Raw genomic sequence first — 13,910 nt, 5'->3', positions numbered from 1 at the left:
GGAGACCCACAGTCCCAAGGGAAGGAAGGAAGCAAGCAGGGGAGTCAGGTGACAGGATTCTTAGTTCTGTTTTGGGTTGCATTCTGCATGCCCCAAATGTCATTTTCCTTCAGGGATCCTCAAGTTTTCCAGGAGAAAGCGAGTAACTAAGCCAGTCCGAAGAGATGGTAGTTGAAGGCTAGGGCTCTTCACCTGGAAGCAGAATCAAATGTGTCCTGTGGGTTAGAGAAGCAGTGACACTTACCTCCTCAGATCGGAGACTTCAGTGCATCTCCTCCGTTGTGTTCCATCCCTCTGGGTGTTTCCACATCAATCCTTATCCACCCCATCCTCCTAGGGGCCTGTGTGATCCCCCCACCCAGTAGCAAAGTCCCAAGTCATCAGGGATCTCGAGGTACTCCCGCAGATTAGAGACTTCTGCTCAAAGAAGAGGTGCTTTCGGGCTGCTACATTTCTAACCTTGACTCATCTCTTACAGTCTGATGAAGGAAGCACGAAAGATGGTGAGTCGGTGCACTTACTTGAACATTCTCCTGCAGACCCGTTCACCAGAAATATTGGTCAAGTAAGTGGGGACCTGGGTGGCTGGGTACTTCGAAGGCGGAGGGAGGTGAGGCACGGGGTTCCTGGGTTGTTGATGGGGGACTAGGAAGGTGGGGTATACTCCCAAGACCCAGGAAGGGCATCACAGAGCCTCCTCCCTGCCTGCAGGTTTATTGACGTTGGTGGTTACAAGCTTCTTAACAATTGGCTGACATATTCAAAGACAACCAACAACATTCCCCTCTTGCAGCAAATTCTACTGACCCTGCAGCACCTACCACTCACTGTTGACCATCTCAAGCAGGTACCTTCAGTCTTTATAATCCTGGTTCTTCCTTTTTGGTTTAGGCTAACAGATGAAAAACTCATATCGACTCTGATGTGGCTACAGTCTTGGGCCTGTGAGGTAGAATGGTAGAAAACAATAGGAGTTTGGAATCAAGATTTGGTTCAAATTTATGTCCTTTAATAGGTGTGTGACGTGGGGCACTTTATATATCTGAGCCTCAGTTTCTTCATTTGTAAAATGGGAATGATTGAACCTACCTAACTGGGTTGTTTTAAGGAGTAAGAATGTCTCCAAGGGCTTTGTAAGAGAGAAGGTCTATCTCAGTGTTAGTGGCTGTTAAGAGATTGTGCGTTTGTGGGAGTGGTTAGCTCTGAGTGGGCTGCTTTTCCTTCTGGCACTTACCATCCTGCTGCTCCCTTCCTCTCGTAGAACAACACAGCCAAACTGGTGAAGCAGCTGAGCAAGTCAAGTGAGGATGAAGGTAGGGGCCAGTCCCTTCTTCTGTGTCCTGGGCCTTCTTCCGTTACTTCCACTCAGTTACCTTCATTTCTTAAGCTCTCTTGGTGTAAAAGGCATACACTTAAAATTCTTTGGGGGAAATAGTGTCATCCTAGAATGTCTCGTCATCATTTACTTCTGTTTCTCTAAATATCAATAAATAGAGCATATTCTGGGACCCTCAATGTCTATTTTCCTAACAACAGGTATGCTTGTTCTACCAATAAACACCCTGCTGTAGGGCATGGGCAGAATCCTGACTGCTGGAGTATATCATAGCTTTGATAGCAACAGATTCTTTCCTTTGCTAAGACAAAGGGTTTTGGAGCTCCTGGCAAGGGCCATACAGTTCTGGCTTGAAGACAAAGCCTGGCTCCAGAAAGTCACAGGCTTTTCTTTAGAGAAGAAAAGGGTTTATATCCAAGAGTTAACCCAAAAATTTTATACCCAAGGCATAAACCAGGGAGCACAAGACACTGGTTTCCCGCAAGTGAGCAGTATTGTAGCAGAGCTGATCCCCGCTCTTTGTCTATGGGGAATGGTATGCTAGGTCCCTTTGGAAAGTTTAGCTAGAGGAGAAAACACTGGGAACATTTTCCAGGATAAAGGATCACGATTTTGTTTTAACTCACAGTATTGTTTAAGTGAAAAACATTCCCTAGCTTTCCGTTCTTTTAGTCGTATTAATTCTGTTTTTAGGTCCTTTTATATAATGAGCACTTCACTATTTTTCTGACATCTCAGAGTAGCTTTGTAGGATCAACTGTAACACAGAAGATCCCATTAAATCATTGCCTATCTTTTGTTTCTTCACTGAGGTATATTGGTCCTTGTTCCAGCTGGCTTAATTGTGTTGCTGTCTTTGAGTATAGGTTTAATTATTATTCTGTGCTTCCTTTAGATACTGAAATTTGTACATTCCTTATTGACTGTAGTTAAGTGTTACTGGACCGTAGTATCGATTGCGCCAAAGAGGTTTCAGGATATTCCCCCACTGGGCATTGGGGTTCATATTGCATTAGGTATAGGAGTTGGCAGTTGTGTGACTGTTTTAAAAAGTTAAGTTTTAATATTCTACAACAATTTCATTATTAAATCAGCCCATAGTGGAAATGTTGGCAAGAAGAGAGGTCCCGTAGATAGGAGATATTATTTGCCAAGTACAGAAGGAAAGAGCTACAAATGCATTTTTCCATATATTTAGAAATAAATTCTGTTTTTTATCTTTAAATTCTCTGACCATCTTTTTTCTCTAGATAAACTCTGCTTCCTTCATCCTAAATCGGTTTGTTTTTAAGTTCTTTTTTCACTCTTGCAACACTTATTTGATTTTTTTTAAGAGCTGTCATCACTAGTGACATTCTAGGAAAAAAGTTTCCCTAGAAGATCTTTTTTTACGAGGATCTAAATCTGCCTCCTTGAAATTTTTAAAATCTGGTAGCCCTTTGGATACTTGAACCCCTCTGCCTTTCTCCTTATTTTATTGTAATAAGTGGTTAGGGGAAGAGCATAGGCACTAGGTTCATTCTGCCATCTTCTAGTTTTGTGACTTTAATCTCCATGCTTCTGTGTCTATAAAGGGAGATTAAAAATTTTCAGGTTGTAATAACAATTACATGAGATGTATGCAAAGCAACTAGTGTAGTTTTTACAACATACTTTAATAAATGTTCCTTCTTTTTGCCACCCCCGCCCCCAGTGTTACAATGGCATCAGGGTTGAAAGTTATCTGAATAGAGGAAAATTCCATGATTCAGTGTATCTTACATTATTTAGGCATTTCCCCTTTCTCTCACCTGCAGAGCTCCGGAAATTGGCCTCAGTCCTTGTCAGCGACTGGATGGCTGTCATCCGCTCCCAGAGCAGTACCCAGCCTGCTGGTAAGTTCCTTGGCCCTTTATCCCTTGTATTTCTTTCTTTCCCACTGGGATGTGGCCTTCCGTGCCTCTAACCTGCTTTCTACCTCTGACTGACAGTCTTTTTCTTTATCTAAATAAAATCCTTTTCTGCTCTGTTTTTCCACAACAGAGAAAGATAAGAAGAAACGGAAAGAAGAGGGAAAGAATCGAACCACCCCTCCTGAGCGACCGTTGACTGAGGTGAAGGCTGAGACTCGGGCTGAGGAGGCCCCAGAGAAGAAGAGGGAGAAGCCCAAGTCCCTCCGAACCACGGCGCCCAGTCACGCCAAGTTCCGCTCTACCGGTAAGGCTGCCGTCTGGCCTCTGGAGGGTCTGTGGGTAGGTGCACAGCCCGGGCCTTATGGTGGAAGAGTTGGACTTAATGGTACGGTAAATCTGGAGAGAGGGAAGACTAGTGGATGGAGCGTTGTGGGAGTTTATAGGGCTTGATGAACGTTAAGGGAGGAAGAGTCAGGAGAGTGTGGAGTGAGTCCAGCCCCAACACCATGTCTTCTGCCCCAGGACTAGAGCTGGAGACCCCATCTTTGGTGCCTGTGAAGAAGAATGCCAGTGCAGTGGTGGTTTCTGACAAGTACAACCTTAAACCCATCCCCCTCAAGCGTCAGAGGTATGGACCACGTTCTTGGTTTTTGAATGGGCTGGGTCTGTGGACGTGAGGGGAAAAGAGTGGGCGAGTCAGGTGTTGTTGACCGGTCCCTTTCTAACAGTTCCGCAGCTGCCCCAGGAGATGCTGCGCCCCCTGCAGAGAAGAAATACAAGCCACTCAACACAACACCCAATGCCACCAAAGAGATCAAAGTGAAGATCATCCCGCCACAGCGTGAGTCTAAACTGGGGGGATGTGCTTTGCATTGAGAGCAAACTCTTTTCATGGAAATGAAGTGTTTTCCTCCATTTTCATCAGGTTTCTTGGTGTCCTTTAATGTTTACGCCCCTGGAACTCCCTTCATAGGAGTCCTTCGTAGGATTGCTTAGGAGTGATTTTAGAGATGAAGTAGGGAGGTGTGCTGTTCATAGTACGCTCCCAGCCGTCATGTTCATGGGGGCTGGCTTTGTCAATTACCTGAGCTCTGATTCCTATCCAAAGCCATGCTTGCCTGCCTTTGAAAGAAAGATAGAATAATGACAAGAATTTCTTGTGTGAATCCTCCAACATATGCTTCCTGGTCACCTTGAGCTTATTGTGTCCAGAGTTGAGGCAGGGTCTCTACTGGCCAATTTTCTGCCCAGATTTTGTCTATAGGAATAGGATTATTAAGGAGGTCTGATGATTCCATTTTATGCTCTTTTCTTTTGTAGCTATGGAGGGCCTGGGCTTTCTGGATGCGCTCAATTCAGCCCCTGTTCCAGGCATCAAAATTAAGAAGAAGAAGAAGGTGCTGTCACCCACAGCTGCCAAGGTATGGGTGCTGTGCAGTAGGTGCCGGTGACCAGGTAGAAAAGGTACAGGTGAAGGAAGGGCCCAGCAGCTAGGATGCTTGGGGAGGACAAGAGGAGCTGTGTCTCAGACGTAGACTGGTGGCGGCAGAGCACTGTTAGAGACAGAGTCTTCCTTTATAGGAACTGTTAGGAGATCCTGCCAAGGACCCTGGACTAATTGCCTTGCCTTGACCTTGCCTTTCCTGTCAGCTCATTAAACTTCTTTTTCGTTCACAATAGCCAAGCCCATTTGAAGGGAAAACGAGCACAGAACCGAGCACAGCCAAACCTTCTTCCCCAGAGCCAGCACCTCCTTCTGAGGCTATGGACACAGAACGTCCAGGGACCCCAGTTCCCCCTGTTGAAGTCCCAGAGCTCATGGATACTGGTAAGTCTAGAAACTGGTTCAGGTTTCAGGGTTTTCTGAAAGGAAGAATCTGGTCTGAAACTACTTCTGTTTACAGCCTCTTTGGAGCCAGGAGCTCTGGATGCAAAGCCAGTGGAGAGTCCTGGAGATCCTAGCCAGCTGACCCGGAAAGGCAGGAAGAGGAAAACTGTGACCTGGCCTGAGGAGGGCAAACTGAGAGAGTATTTCTATTTTGAACTGGATGAAACTGAACGAGGTTAGAGATCCAGTTTCCTTTATAGTAGGTGGGGTATAGAGAGTTTAAAAAGGACTTGGTTGGGCTTACTTTCCCTCTTGCTTTTTTTCTCCTTGGCAATAGTGAATGTGAATAAGATCAAGGACTTCGGCGAGGCAGCTAAGCGAGAGATACTGTCAGACAGACACGCGTTTGAGACGGCCCGGCGTCTGAGCCACGACAACATGGAGGAGAAGGTGCCCTGGGTGTGCCCCCGGCCCCTTGTGCTGCCCTCGCCTCTCGTCACCCCTGGAAGCAACAGCCAGGAGCGGTACATCCAGGCTGAGCGGGAGAAGGGGATCCTTCAGGAGCTCTTCCTCAACAAGGAAAGGTGAGCAGAATGGGGTTCACTTCCTGAGGTATTGAGCCCTTGAGGGGAACGTGCCCTGGGGTAATTAGAAGTGGGGTGGGGGTTAGGAAGAAAATCAAGGGCTTGAATAAATAATTTGACTGTCACTCTTTTTTTTTCTATCGCCGCCTGCATTCCTGACAGTCCTCACGAGCCTGATCCTGAGCCCTATGAGCCTATCCCCCCAAAACTCATCCCCCTAGATGAGGTGAGTTATGTGGTGATGGAGGTTGTGATTGACATTAATGCATCTTTCATGTGAGACTGTCTCTTTACTCTTTGTTGGTCCTGATTGTTCTCTCCTGTCCTTTCAGGAATGTTCCATGGATGAGACCCCGTATGTTGAGACCCTGGAGCCTGGGGGGACCGGTGGCTCACCCGATGGGGCAGGCGGTTCCAAGTTACCTCCTGTTCTGGCCAATCTTATGGGAAGCATGGGTGCCGGGAAGAGCCCCCAGGGTCCTGGAGGAGGAGGCATCAATGTGCAGGAGATCCTCACCTCCATCATGGTATGAGCCTCCCTTTTCTTCCCCACTGTCTCCATTTCTCCTTACTCCCGTTCTGCTCACCTTCCCGCTTGCTTTCTCCTCGGGCTCTCCCTTCTCTGCCGGGTGTCACCCTTATTCTCTGTTGACCTTGTCCCTTAATGACCTTGCCTCACAGGGTAGCCCTAACAGTCATCCCTCAGAGGAACTGCTGAAGCAACCAGACTATTCAGACAAGATCAAGCAGATGCTGGGTAATCCTCAGGGCCGGCCCCAGGGCCTGGGCGAGGAGGCCTGCAGTGGAATTGGGGGAGCAGGGGTATTGCCACTAGACGGCAAGACATGGGAGGGGAAGACTGGACAGAGAGAGCAGTACTCTGCCACGTTGGTCTGAGGGGGTCAGCTGGGCACACCTAAGCGGGAAGACGTCATGCCGCTCTTCTAGAATCATCTTGCTGACTGCTTCACTCCTTTTTCATTAACAGTGCCTCATGGACTCTTAGGCCCTGGTCCCATAGCCAATGGTTTCCCACCGGGAGGCCCCGGGGGCCCCAAGGGCATGCAGCACTTCCCCCCTGGACCTGGCGGACCTATGCCAGGTAGGTGGTGAGTGAGAGGTCGGAATGGGCTTGTCTGCTTGATTTCGGTCTGGTAACAGTACAGGATTGACCAAAGCCGGGGGTTGGTTTGGGTTGGGAGATGGCGGTCCCTGGGTGCAACAGGTAGCTGATACTGTCTCTCTCCCTTTTTTTTTCCCCCAACAGGTCCCCATGGAGGCCCTGGGGGCCCTGGTGGGCCAGTGGGTCCACGTCTCCTGGGTCCCCCACCCCCTCCCCGGGGGGGAGATCCCTTCTGGGATGGCCCAGGTGACCCCATGCGGGGTGGCCCGATGCGTGGGGGCCCAGGACCGGGTCCTGGGCCATACCATAGAGGCCGTGGTGGCCGAGGAGGAAATGAACCACCTCCTCCTCCTCCTCCATTCCGAGGGGCCAGAGGAGGGCGCTCTGGAGGAGGACCTCCAAATGGACGAGGGGGCCCTGGTGGGGGCATGGTTGGAGGTGGTGGGCATCGTCCCCATGAAGGCCCTGGTGGGGGCATGAGCAGTGGCAGCGGACATCGTCCCCATGAAGGCCCTGGCAGTGGCATGGGCGGTGGGCATCGCCCCCACGAAGGCCCTGGTGGTAGCATGGGTGGGGGACATCGCCCCCACGAAGGCCCTGGCGGCAGCATGGGCGGTGGCAGTGGCCATCGTCCTCATGAAGGCCCTGGCGGAGGAATGGGTGCTGGTGGTGGACATCGGCCCCATGAAGGCCCTGGACATGGGGGGCCCCATGGCCACCGGCCTCATGATGGCCCTGGTCACCGAGGCCACGACCATCGAGGGCCACCCCCTCATGAGCACCGTGGCCATGATGGCCCTGGCCATGGCGGAGGGGGCCACCGAGGGCACGATGGAGGCCACAGCCATGGAGGAGGTGAGGATGCTCCCTGTCCCCCACTTGGCTCTTGGTGTCCCACACAACTTTCTGGGGAACGTCACTACCCCGGGTCTGCCAGGCAGAACATGAGGTCACCTCGTTCCCAGTTCCCAGCATGCATGGCAGTTCCTTCCTTTAGCCCTTCTCCCAGGTCCCCAAGACTAGGTCTCTCTCAAAGACAGTTCTCAGGATGCCTTGGACGGGTGGGATGAGGGTGGCATTGACCTCTTGGCCATTTCCTATCTAACTATTCCACCATCATTCCCACAGACATGTCAAATCGCCCTGTTTGTCGACATTTCATGATGAAGGGTAACTGCCGCTATGAGAACAACTGTGCCTTCTACCACCCGGGTGTCAATGGGCCCCCCCTGCCCTAGGGACCACCTGCCCGCCCCGCCCACACCCCTGTGGACTGCAGCCTTGCTCCTTCCGCCCTTTTATGGCTTCTGTGAGGCCCATTTTCCCCTTTCCCCAGCTGATGAGGAGCCGGCCCCCTCAGTGCCCACCTGCCTGGGTTCCTGGGGGTTTTCTGATCACTGGTGCGCATTGATGTACATATTTTCCTCCAGTCTGGGGAGGAGAGAGACTGGACACATTCTGTACCCTGGACTGCCGAAGAGGAGACCCTGTTGGCTTCACTTTTTGAGGAGATTTGCCCTTTATGCCAAGCACCTCTCCGGTATTACCCTTTATGCCTGAGAACCTAAAGCTGGTTATCCTGGAGAACACCTCTACTCTCCTCTTGTGGGTCCTCCACATGCACACAGAACTCTGACACGGGATCAACTGCACTTATGAAATCATCCCAGCCAAGTTCATGCTTCCTCATGGGGTGGGGAGATGGTAAAAGGGGTATTGTGTATCCCACTGCACTGAGAGGACTCAATCAGGCTGGATTTGAGTTCTGGAACACATCATCCCCACTCCTCCCCTGACACAGGCTTTACATTGAGTCCTTTCTCAAGTAAGACGTTGCAATCTTCCGTGAACACCCAAGTTTGCATCATGGGTCTGCTAGGTTCAATGATGGCAAATTCACATCGGCATCCGGTGAAAAGTTTTAGCTGGCATAGGTGAGGCCATTGGTGGTGGTCCACCCTTGCCTGCAGCTCATTCTGGAAATTAAAACACTTCAGTGAGACCAGCTTTTCATCAACTGAAGCCCGGCGTGCTGGGCATGCCAGTCACACTACACGCACTGCCTCTGGGAGTTAGCACGCTCCTGGCCCCCACCTGGAACCTTGTGGGTGTGAAGCCTCCAGCTCCCTTGCCCTGTCAGCCACCTCTGAATCCCCACCAGGTGCCTTCCTGGGTGGATTCAATAAGATGACCTGCCCTCTCCCAGCCCTCTCCTTCACCTGTCTCAGCATCAGTTGTTTTCTATGAAAACTGGATTGGTTGGGTTTTGTGCAGGGTCTTGGGTTAGAGCCACAATGGATTTGAGGATAAGTATTTTCTTTTTTCTTTTGGTTTTGTATATTTTGTACATTAATAATAAACAGTGGAAAGAGAAGTATTTAACCCCTGGTGTGCTTGGACTGTTTAAAAAGAAAAAAGCCATTATCAGCTGTTCTTGAAAGTTCATTAATACAAACCTTTGTGGAATGTGGTTTTCAATCCTTTGTTGGCGTTAAGTGAAATACTGGTGAAGGAGTACTTTGAACATAAAATGCCGCAGCTGGGGAAGGCAGAGCTCACAGATCACCTGAGCTGCAGAAGGTGCAGGCACATCCATTCTAGCTGATCCTACCAGCCCCGTGGAGTAGCTTAGGGAAGGGATTTACGTGAGGTGAGGGTGGGCAGAAGGGAGGAGTAGGGAAGAGTGGCTGAAAAAGGAAAAATCTAAGAGCAGTTTCTGGGGAAGGAAGGAAAAACAGGTGGATCCTGCTTGTCCCCCAGAAAAGGGGCTCTGCAGGGTACAGAGAAATAGGCCTGCTGCTAGAAGATGTAGGATCAAGATATATTTAAAAAAAAAAAAGATTCCTGGGGAGACAGGAGGTTTTGGAGTCCAGAATATGGAGGGAGAGGATTAACTTTAAATAGGAAGCTCTGCTATTCTTTTTTTTTTTTTTTTTTTTTAATTTATTTATTTACTTATTTATTATTTTTGGCTGCATTGGGTTTTGTCACTGCGCGCGGGCTTTTCTCTAGTTGCAGCGAGCAGGGGCTACTCTTTGTTGTGGTGCGCGGGCTTCACATCGCGGTGGCTTCTTTTGTTGTGGAGCACCGGCTCTAGAGCGCAGGCTCAGTAGTTGTGGCTCACGGGCTCTAGAGCGCAGACTCAGTAGTTGTGGTGCACAGGCTTAGTTGCTCTGCGGTATGTGGAATCTTCCTGGACCAGGGCTTGAACCCGTGTCTTCTGCATTGGCAGGCAGATTCTTAACCACTGCGCCACCAGGGAAGTCCTCTGCTATTCTTGTAATTAGAAATTAGGAGATTACATTTTGGGGGGAGAGGGAAAGGGAGGGTAGGGATATTGGGGTATAGGTTGAGAATAGTGGTTTCCAAACTTGCAGCATTCATCAGAATCATCTGAAGGGCTTTTAAAAGAGATTGGGGGTGGGGGTTCAGCAAACTTTCTGATTCATCAGGTCTGGGATGAATTCCGAGATTTTGCATATCTAACAAGTTCCCAGTTGCTGACTGCTGATCTGGAAAACACTGAAAAGACACGGCCCTAGAACACGTTTCTTGGCTGTTGTTTCCAGGATTGGCCACAAGAGGGGAGCAACTTCCTAAACCTCACAGGCCCCACCTACACTTAGGCCAGTGGTGCTAATTTTATCTTCCCTTTTGCCCCTTCTCTCTGGAAAGAGGGTGTTCAGTCAGCCTACTGTTGCTCTTCACACTCGGAGAGGTCCTGAAAAGATGTAATCTAAGGGCCAAGCTAAGAGGTGAAATACCAACGAAGTAGACAACTCAAGGGAAAAAAAGTTTAAAATTCTTTAACTTGGTCTTCCTGGTGGCGCAGTGGTTAAGAATCCGCCTGCCAATGCAGGGGACACGGGTTCGAGCCCTGGTCTGGGAAGATCCCACATGCCGCGGAGCAACTAAGCCTGTGAGCCAGAACTACTGAGCCTGTGCGCCTAGAGCCCAGGCTCGGCAGTGAGAAGCCACCACAATGAGAAGCCCGCGCACTGCAACGAAGAGTAGCCCCCACTCGCCGCAACTAGAGAAAGCCCGTGCGCAACAACGAAGACCCAACACAGCCAAAAATAATTAAAAAAAAAAATTCTTTAACTTGTGTTTCTTTCTTTCTGGTTCCATCTACTGCCTGCTTCTCACCTTCTTCCCTCCACCTCCTGCAACAGGCCACAAGAACCTTTACAGAGAGCTTTTTTCTATTTTAATTTAAAAATGAGTTCAGCCATTTTCTTTCAAATTCTCCATGAAAATCCAAATTACCTGTTACTTAGATTTTCCTTTTTTTTTTTTTTTAAGGCAGGGAGACAGTTGGAGCATCTCATCCATTTCACTGTACCCACTGACCCATTTCTGTTTCTTCACCAAGCCTTGCAGGCACACCTCTCTCAACTGCTTCAGTTGGTCTGTTGTTCTTTTTTTTTTTTTTTTTTTTTTTGGCTGTGTTGGGTCTTCGTTTCTGTGCGAGGTCTTTCTCTAGTTGTGGCAAGCGGGGGCCACTCTTCATCTCGGTGCGTGGGCCACTCACTATCGCGGCCTCTCTTGTTGCGGAGCACAGGCTCCAGACGTGCAGGCTCAGTAGTTGTGGCTCACGGGCCTAGTTGCTCCGCGGCATGTGGGATCTTTCCAGACCAGGGCTCGAACCCGTGTCCCCTGCATCAGCAGGCAGATTCTCAACCACTGCGCCACCAGGGGAAGCCCTGTTCTTCCTCTCTTATTCCATTTCCACCCCCACCCCTAAATAACCTATTAACTTACTTACTATTTATTTATTTATGGCTGTGTTGGGTCTTCGTTTCTGTGCGAGGGCTTTCTCTAGTTGCAGCAAGCGGGGGCCACTCTTCATCGCGGTGCGCAGGCCTCTCACTATCGCGGCCTCTCTTGTTGCGGAGCACAGGCTCCAGACGCGCAGGCTCAGTAGTTGTGGCTCACGGGCCTAGTTGCTCCACGGCATGTGGGATCCTCCCAGACCAGGGCTCGAACCCGTGTCCCCTGCATTAGCAGGCAGATTCTCAACCACTGCGCCACCAGGGAAGCCCCTATTAACTTCTGACTTCTCTGTCAACCCTTCCCCAAGCACACCAGTGCAATCTCCAATTCTGAATCACCATCATTCTATTTCTCCCATTCCTGCTCCCAGGCAGTAAACATAATGTTGAAAAACCACGAAATCCTACCATCTTGGCCCAGTACAAATTACTAGCACTGACTCAACATTCACTGCTGCCTGGCAACTCCTAACTCCTCTCCCTTCTCTGGCACCAAATCTCCTGAGAAAGTGAGACCCATCCTATGTGAGCACCATTTCCCCTTCTCTTCACCTGAAAATATCTGGGTCTACATTATCTACTTTCCTTTCTTAGAGGAAGGAGGATATCTCCTCCTGCTCGCCTCTCCTGGCATCTCCTCTCCCTGTCTCCCTCCCACCCACCACTCTTCACTCAGCAGCCAGAGCAATTTTGTGAAAATGAAAACCAGGTCAATTCACACTCCTGCGTACACACTGCCTTCTAGTACTCCTAGAACCATATCCTAACTCCCTATCAACGTTTATAAGACCCCACGTGTCCTGGCCGCTGCTCAAGCTCTAAGCTCAAGCCATGTTCCTGACCAAGTCAAGCTCCTTTCAGCTTCTGAGCCTCTGCACATTCTGGTGCCTTCCTAAAGGCTCTTTCTCACCCATCTAGTTGGTTCCTTCTCCACCTAGGCTTTGGTTTTAATTAATGTCACTTCCTCTGAGAAGTCTTCCCTAATCACTCAAGCTGAAGGTGACCCCTACCCTTTCTTTCCTAACACCATGTTTCCTGTGACATGCTCCAAAGGCACCACTGAGTCCTACCTTTGCACTTCTAACAAACTCCAGGTGATGCTGCCGCTGGTCTAGGACACGCTGAGAACCACTGCCCTAGAGCAGCCACCCGTTCAAGCGTTTCAGCTGCTGCACCAGCACCGGCAGCACAAGGGCAACTTCTCACATTCCCAGGCCTCCTCTGAGTTGTGTACGGCCACAGGGCTCCTTCCCGACTTTCATCTTTCCCACTGTAGTGCTGACAGTCTTCCCTAAAACGTCTCTCACATGTTCCTAAAACACAGTCCTGCCTTGGCTCTCATGCCCCTCAAGGACTCATCCTTTGGTCATCCTGTCCACATTCTACAGATGAGTGAGAACGCCCAGGGCACTGGCATCAGAAAACTAGGGCCCCCAGCCCAGGAACTCTCCTTTCCAGGCTGGGTGACCATGGGCACGTCAGCGTCTCTGAGTCTGTTTCCTCATTAGGAAGGTGTGGAGAAGAGTAACTAATTTTTTTAAACACTTCTACGGTGCTCATTATGAACCACATTTAGTGCATGATTTGTAGGTGACAAAGATTGTCGTGAATAAAAATATTTAATTGTTAACTAAATTCCATTTTTCAGGCTTTGGGTTACCCACATACTGTACTACTGTGTAAATGTGTAATTTTTTCCTTTCGAGTTCCATTTCTATGCTGCTCTTTTTGAAGAAGTGGCATTCTTTTGCCCATATTTAAAGTGCATTATTATAGTATATATATTGAGGAAAGAAATAAAACTTGTGCCCATGGATGGAAGTTATTTTGGAGCATCTGAAGTATTTGTAGTGAAATCAGCGGTCAAACACTTAAAATGCAAAATGTTGGTGTTCATTTTATAAACAACATTCCCAGCTATTTTGTGTAACATCTCATCTAGACTAGGGAACTGAAAAATTTAAGTGCAAAGTGTAGAGTGTACATGAAATACATGTAACAAAAGTAAAAAAAAAAAAAAAAATTAAAGCACTTCACAAATACTTATCTAATCCCTTAATAACCTTGTGAGGTAGGTGCTTTTTATCACCTTCATGTTACAAATGAGGAAACAGGTACCACCAAGAGGCGAAGTCCAAGGTCACCCCGTTAGTAGCGGACTTGAAGCCTGCTCCCACTGTTCTACGACAGACCAACTTCGTGGAATTGTGGAGAATACTTTCACATGTAACATCTTACTTGGCACAAGACCCTGATGCTTTTCCCTCAAATTCCATGAGGGGTGTTCCTTTATATCTAACTTGGAGATGTACCCAACGGCACCTCTGCAATCGTCTTCACACCAAACCTTCACTTTTAGCGTAAGACTCATAATT

At 48.9% G+C, this 13,910-nt stretch overlaps 1 protein-coding gene across 6 annotated transcripts in view; it reads left to right on the top strand.

Annotated features, from left to right (window-relative positions):
* The window catches only part of PPP1R10 (protein phosphatase 1 regulatory subunit 10), a 44,169-nt gene that overhangs the window by 27,547 nt on the left and 2,712 nt on the right, over window positions 1-13,910 (top strand). For 3 of the 6 annotated variants that reach the window (XM_036868868.1, XM_036868867.1, XM_036868869.1), the window contains exons 4-20: window positions 479-565; window positions 712-847; window positions 1,262-1,313; window positions 3,133-3,210; window positions 3,359-3,532; window positions 3,751-3,856; window positions 3,957-4,069; window positions 4,549-4,649; window positions 4,909-5,056; window positions 5,133-5,291; window positions 5,394-5,640; window positions 5,803-5,866; window positions 5,973-6,167; window positions 6,322-6,397; window positions 6,629-6,742; window positions 6,908-7,618; window positions 7,892-9,174. In XM_036868868.1, the coding sequence (XP_036724763.1) occupies window positions 479-565; window positions 712-847; window positions 1,262-1,313; window positions 3,133-3,210; window positions 3,359-3,532; window positions 3,751-3,856; window positions 3,957-4,069; window positions 4,549-4,649; window positions 4,909-5,056; window positions 5,133-5,291; window positions 5,394-5,640; window positions 5,803-5,866; window positions 5,973-6,167; window positions 6,322-6,397; window positions 6,629-6,742; window positions 6,908-7,618; window positions 7,892-8,001 (2,671 nt within the window). In that variant the 3' untranslated portion in view covers window positions 8,002-9,174. Of the gene's footprint in view, window positions 1-478; window positions 566-711; window positions 848-1,261; window positions 1,314-3,106; window positions 3,211-3,358; window positions 3,533-3,750; window positions 3,857-3,956; window positions 4,070-4,548; window positions 4,650-4,908; window positions 5,057-5,132; window positions 5,292-5,393; window positions 5,641-5,802; window positions 5,867-5,972; window positions 6,168-6,321; window positions 6,398-6,628; window positions 6,743-6,907; window positions 7,619-7,891; window positions 9,175-13,910 lie in introns of those variants that run through there. The other 3 variants (XM_036868870.1, XM_036868871.1, XM_036868873.1) reach the window with 3 other exon arrangements.

The sequence above is a fragment of the Balaenoptera musculus genome, chromosome 11 (genome assembly GCF_009873245.2).
Source record: "Balaenoptera musculus isolate JJ_BM4_2016_0621 chromosome 11, mBalMus1.pri.v3, whole genome shotgun sequence".
In the NCBI taxonomy this organism is placed as follows: domain Eukaryota; kingdom Metazoa; phylum Chordata; class Mammalia; order Artiodactyla; family Balaenopteridae; genus Balaenoptera; species Balaenoptera musculus.
The sequence above is the reverse complement of the archived record's forward strand: the minus strand, read 5'-3'. Positions and strand labels throughout refer to the sequence as shown.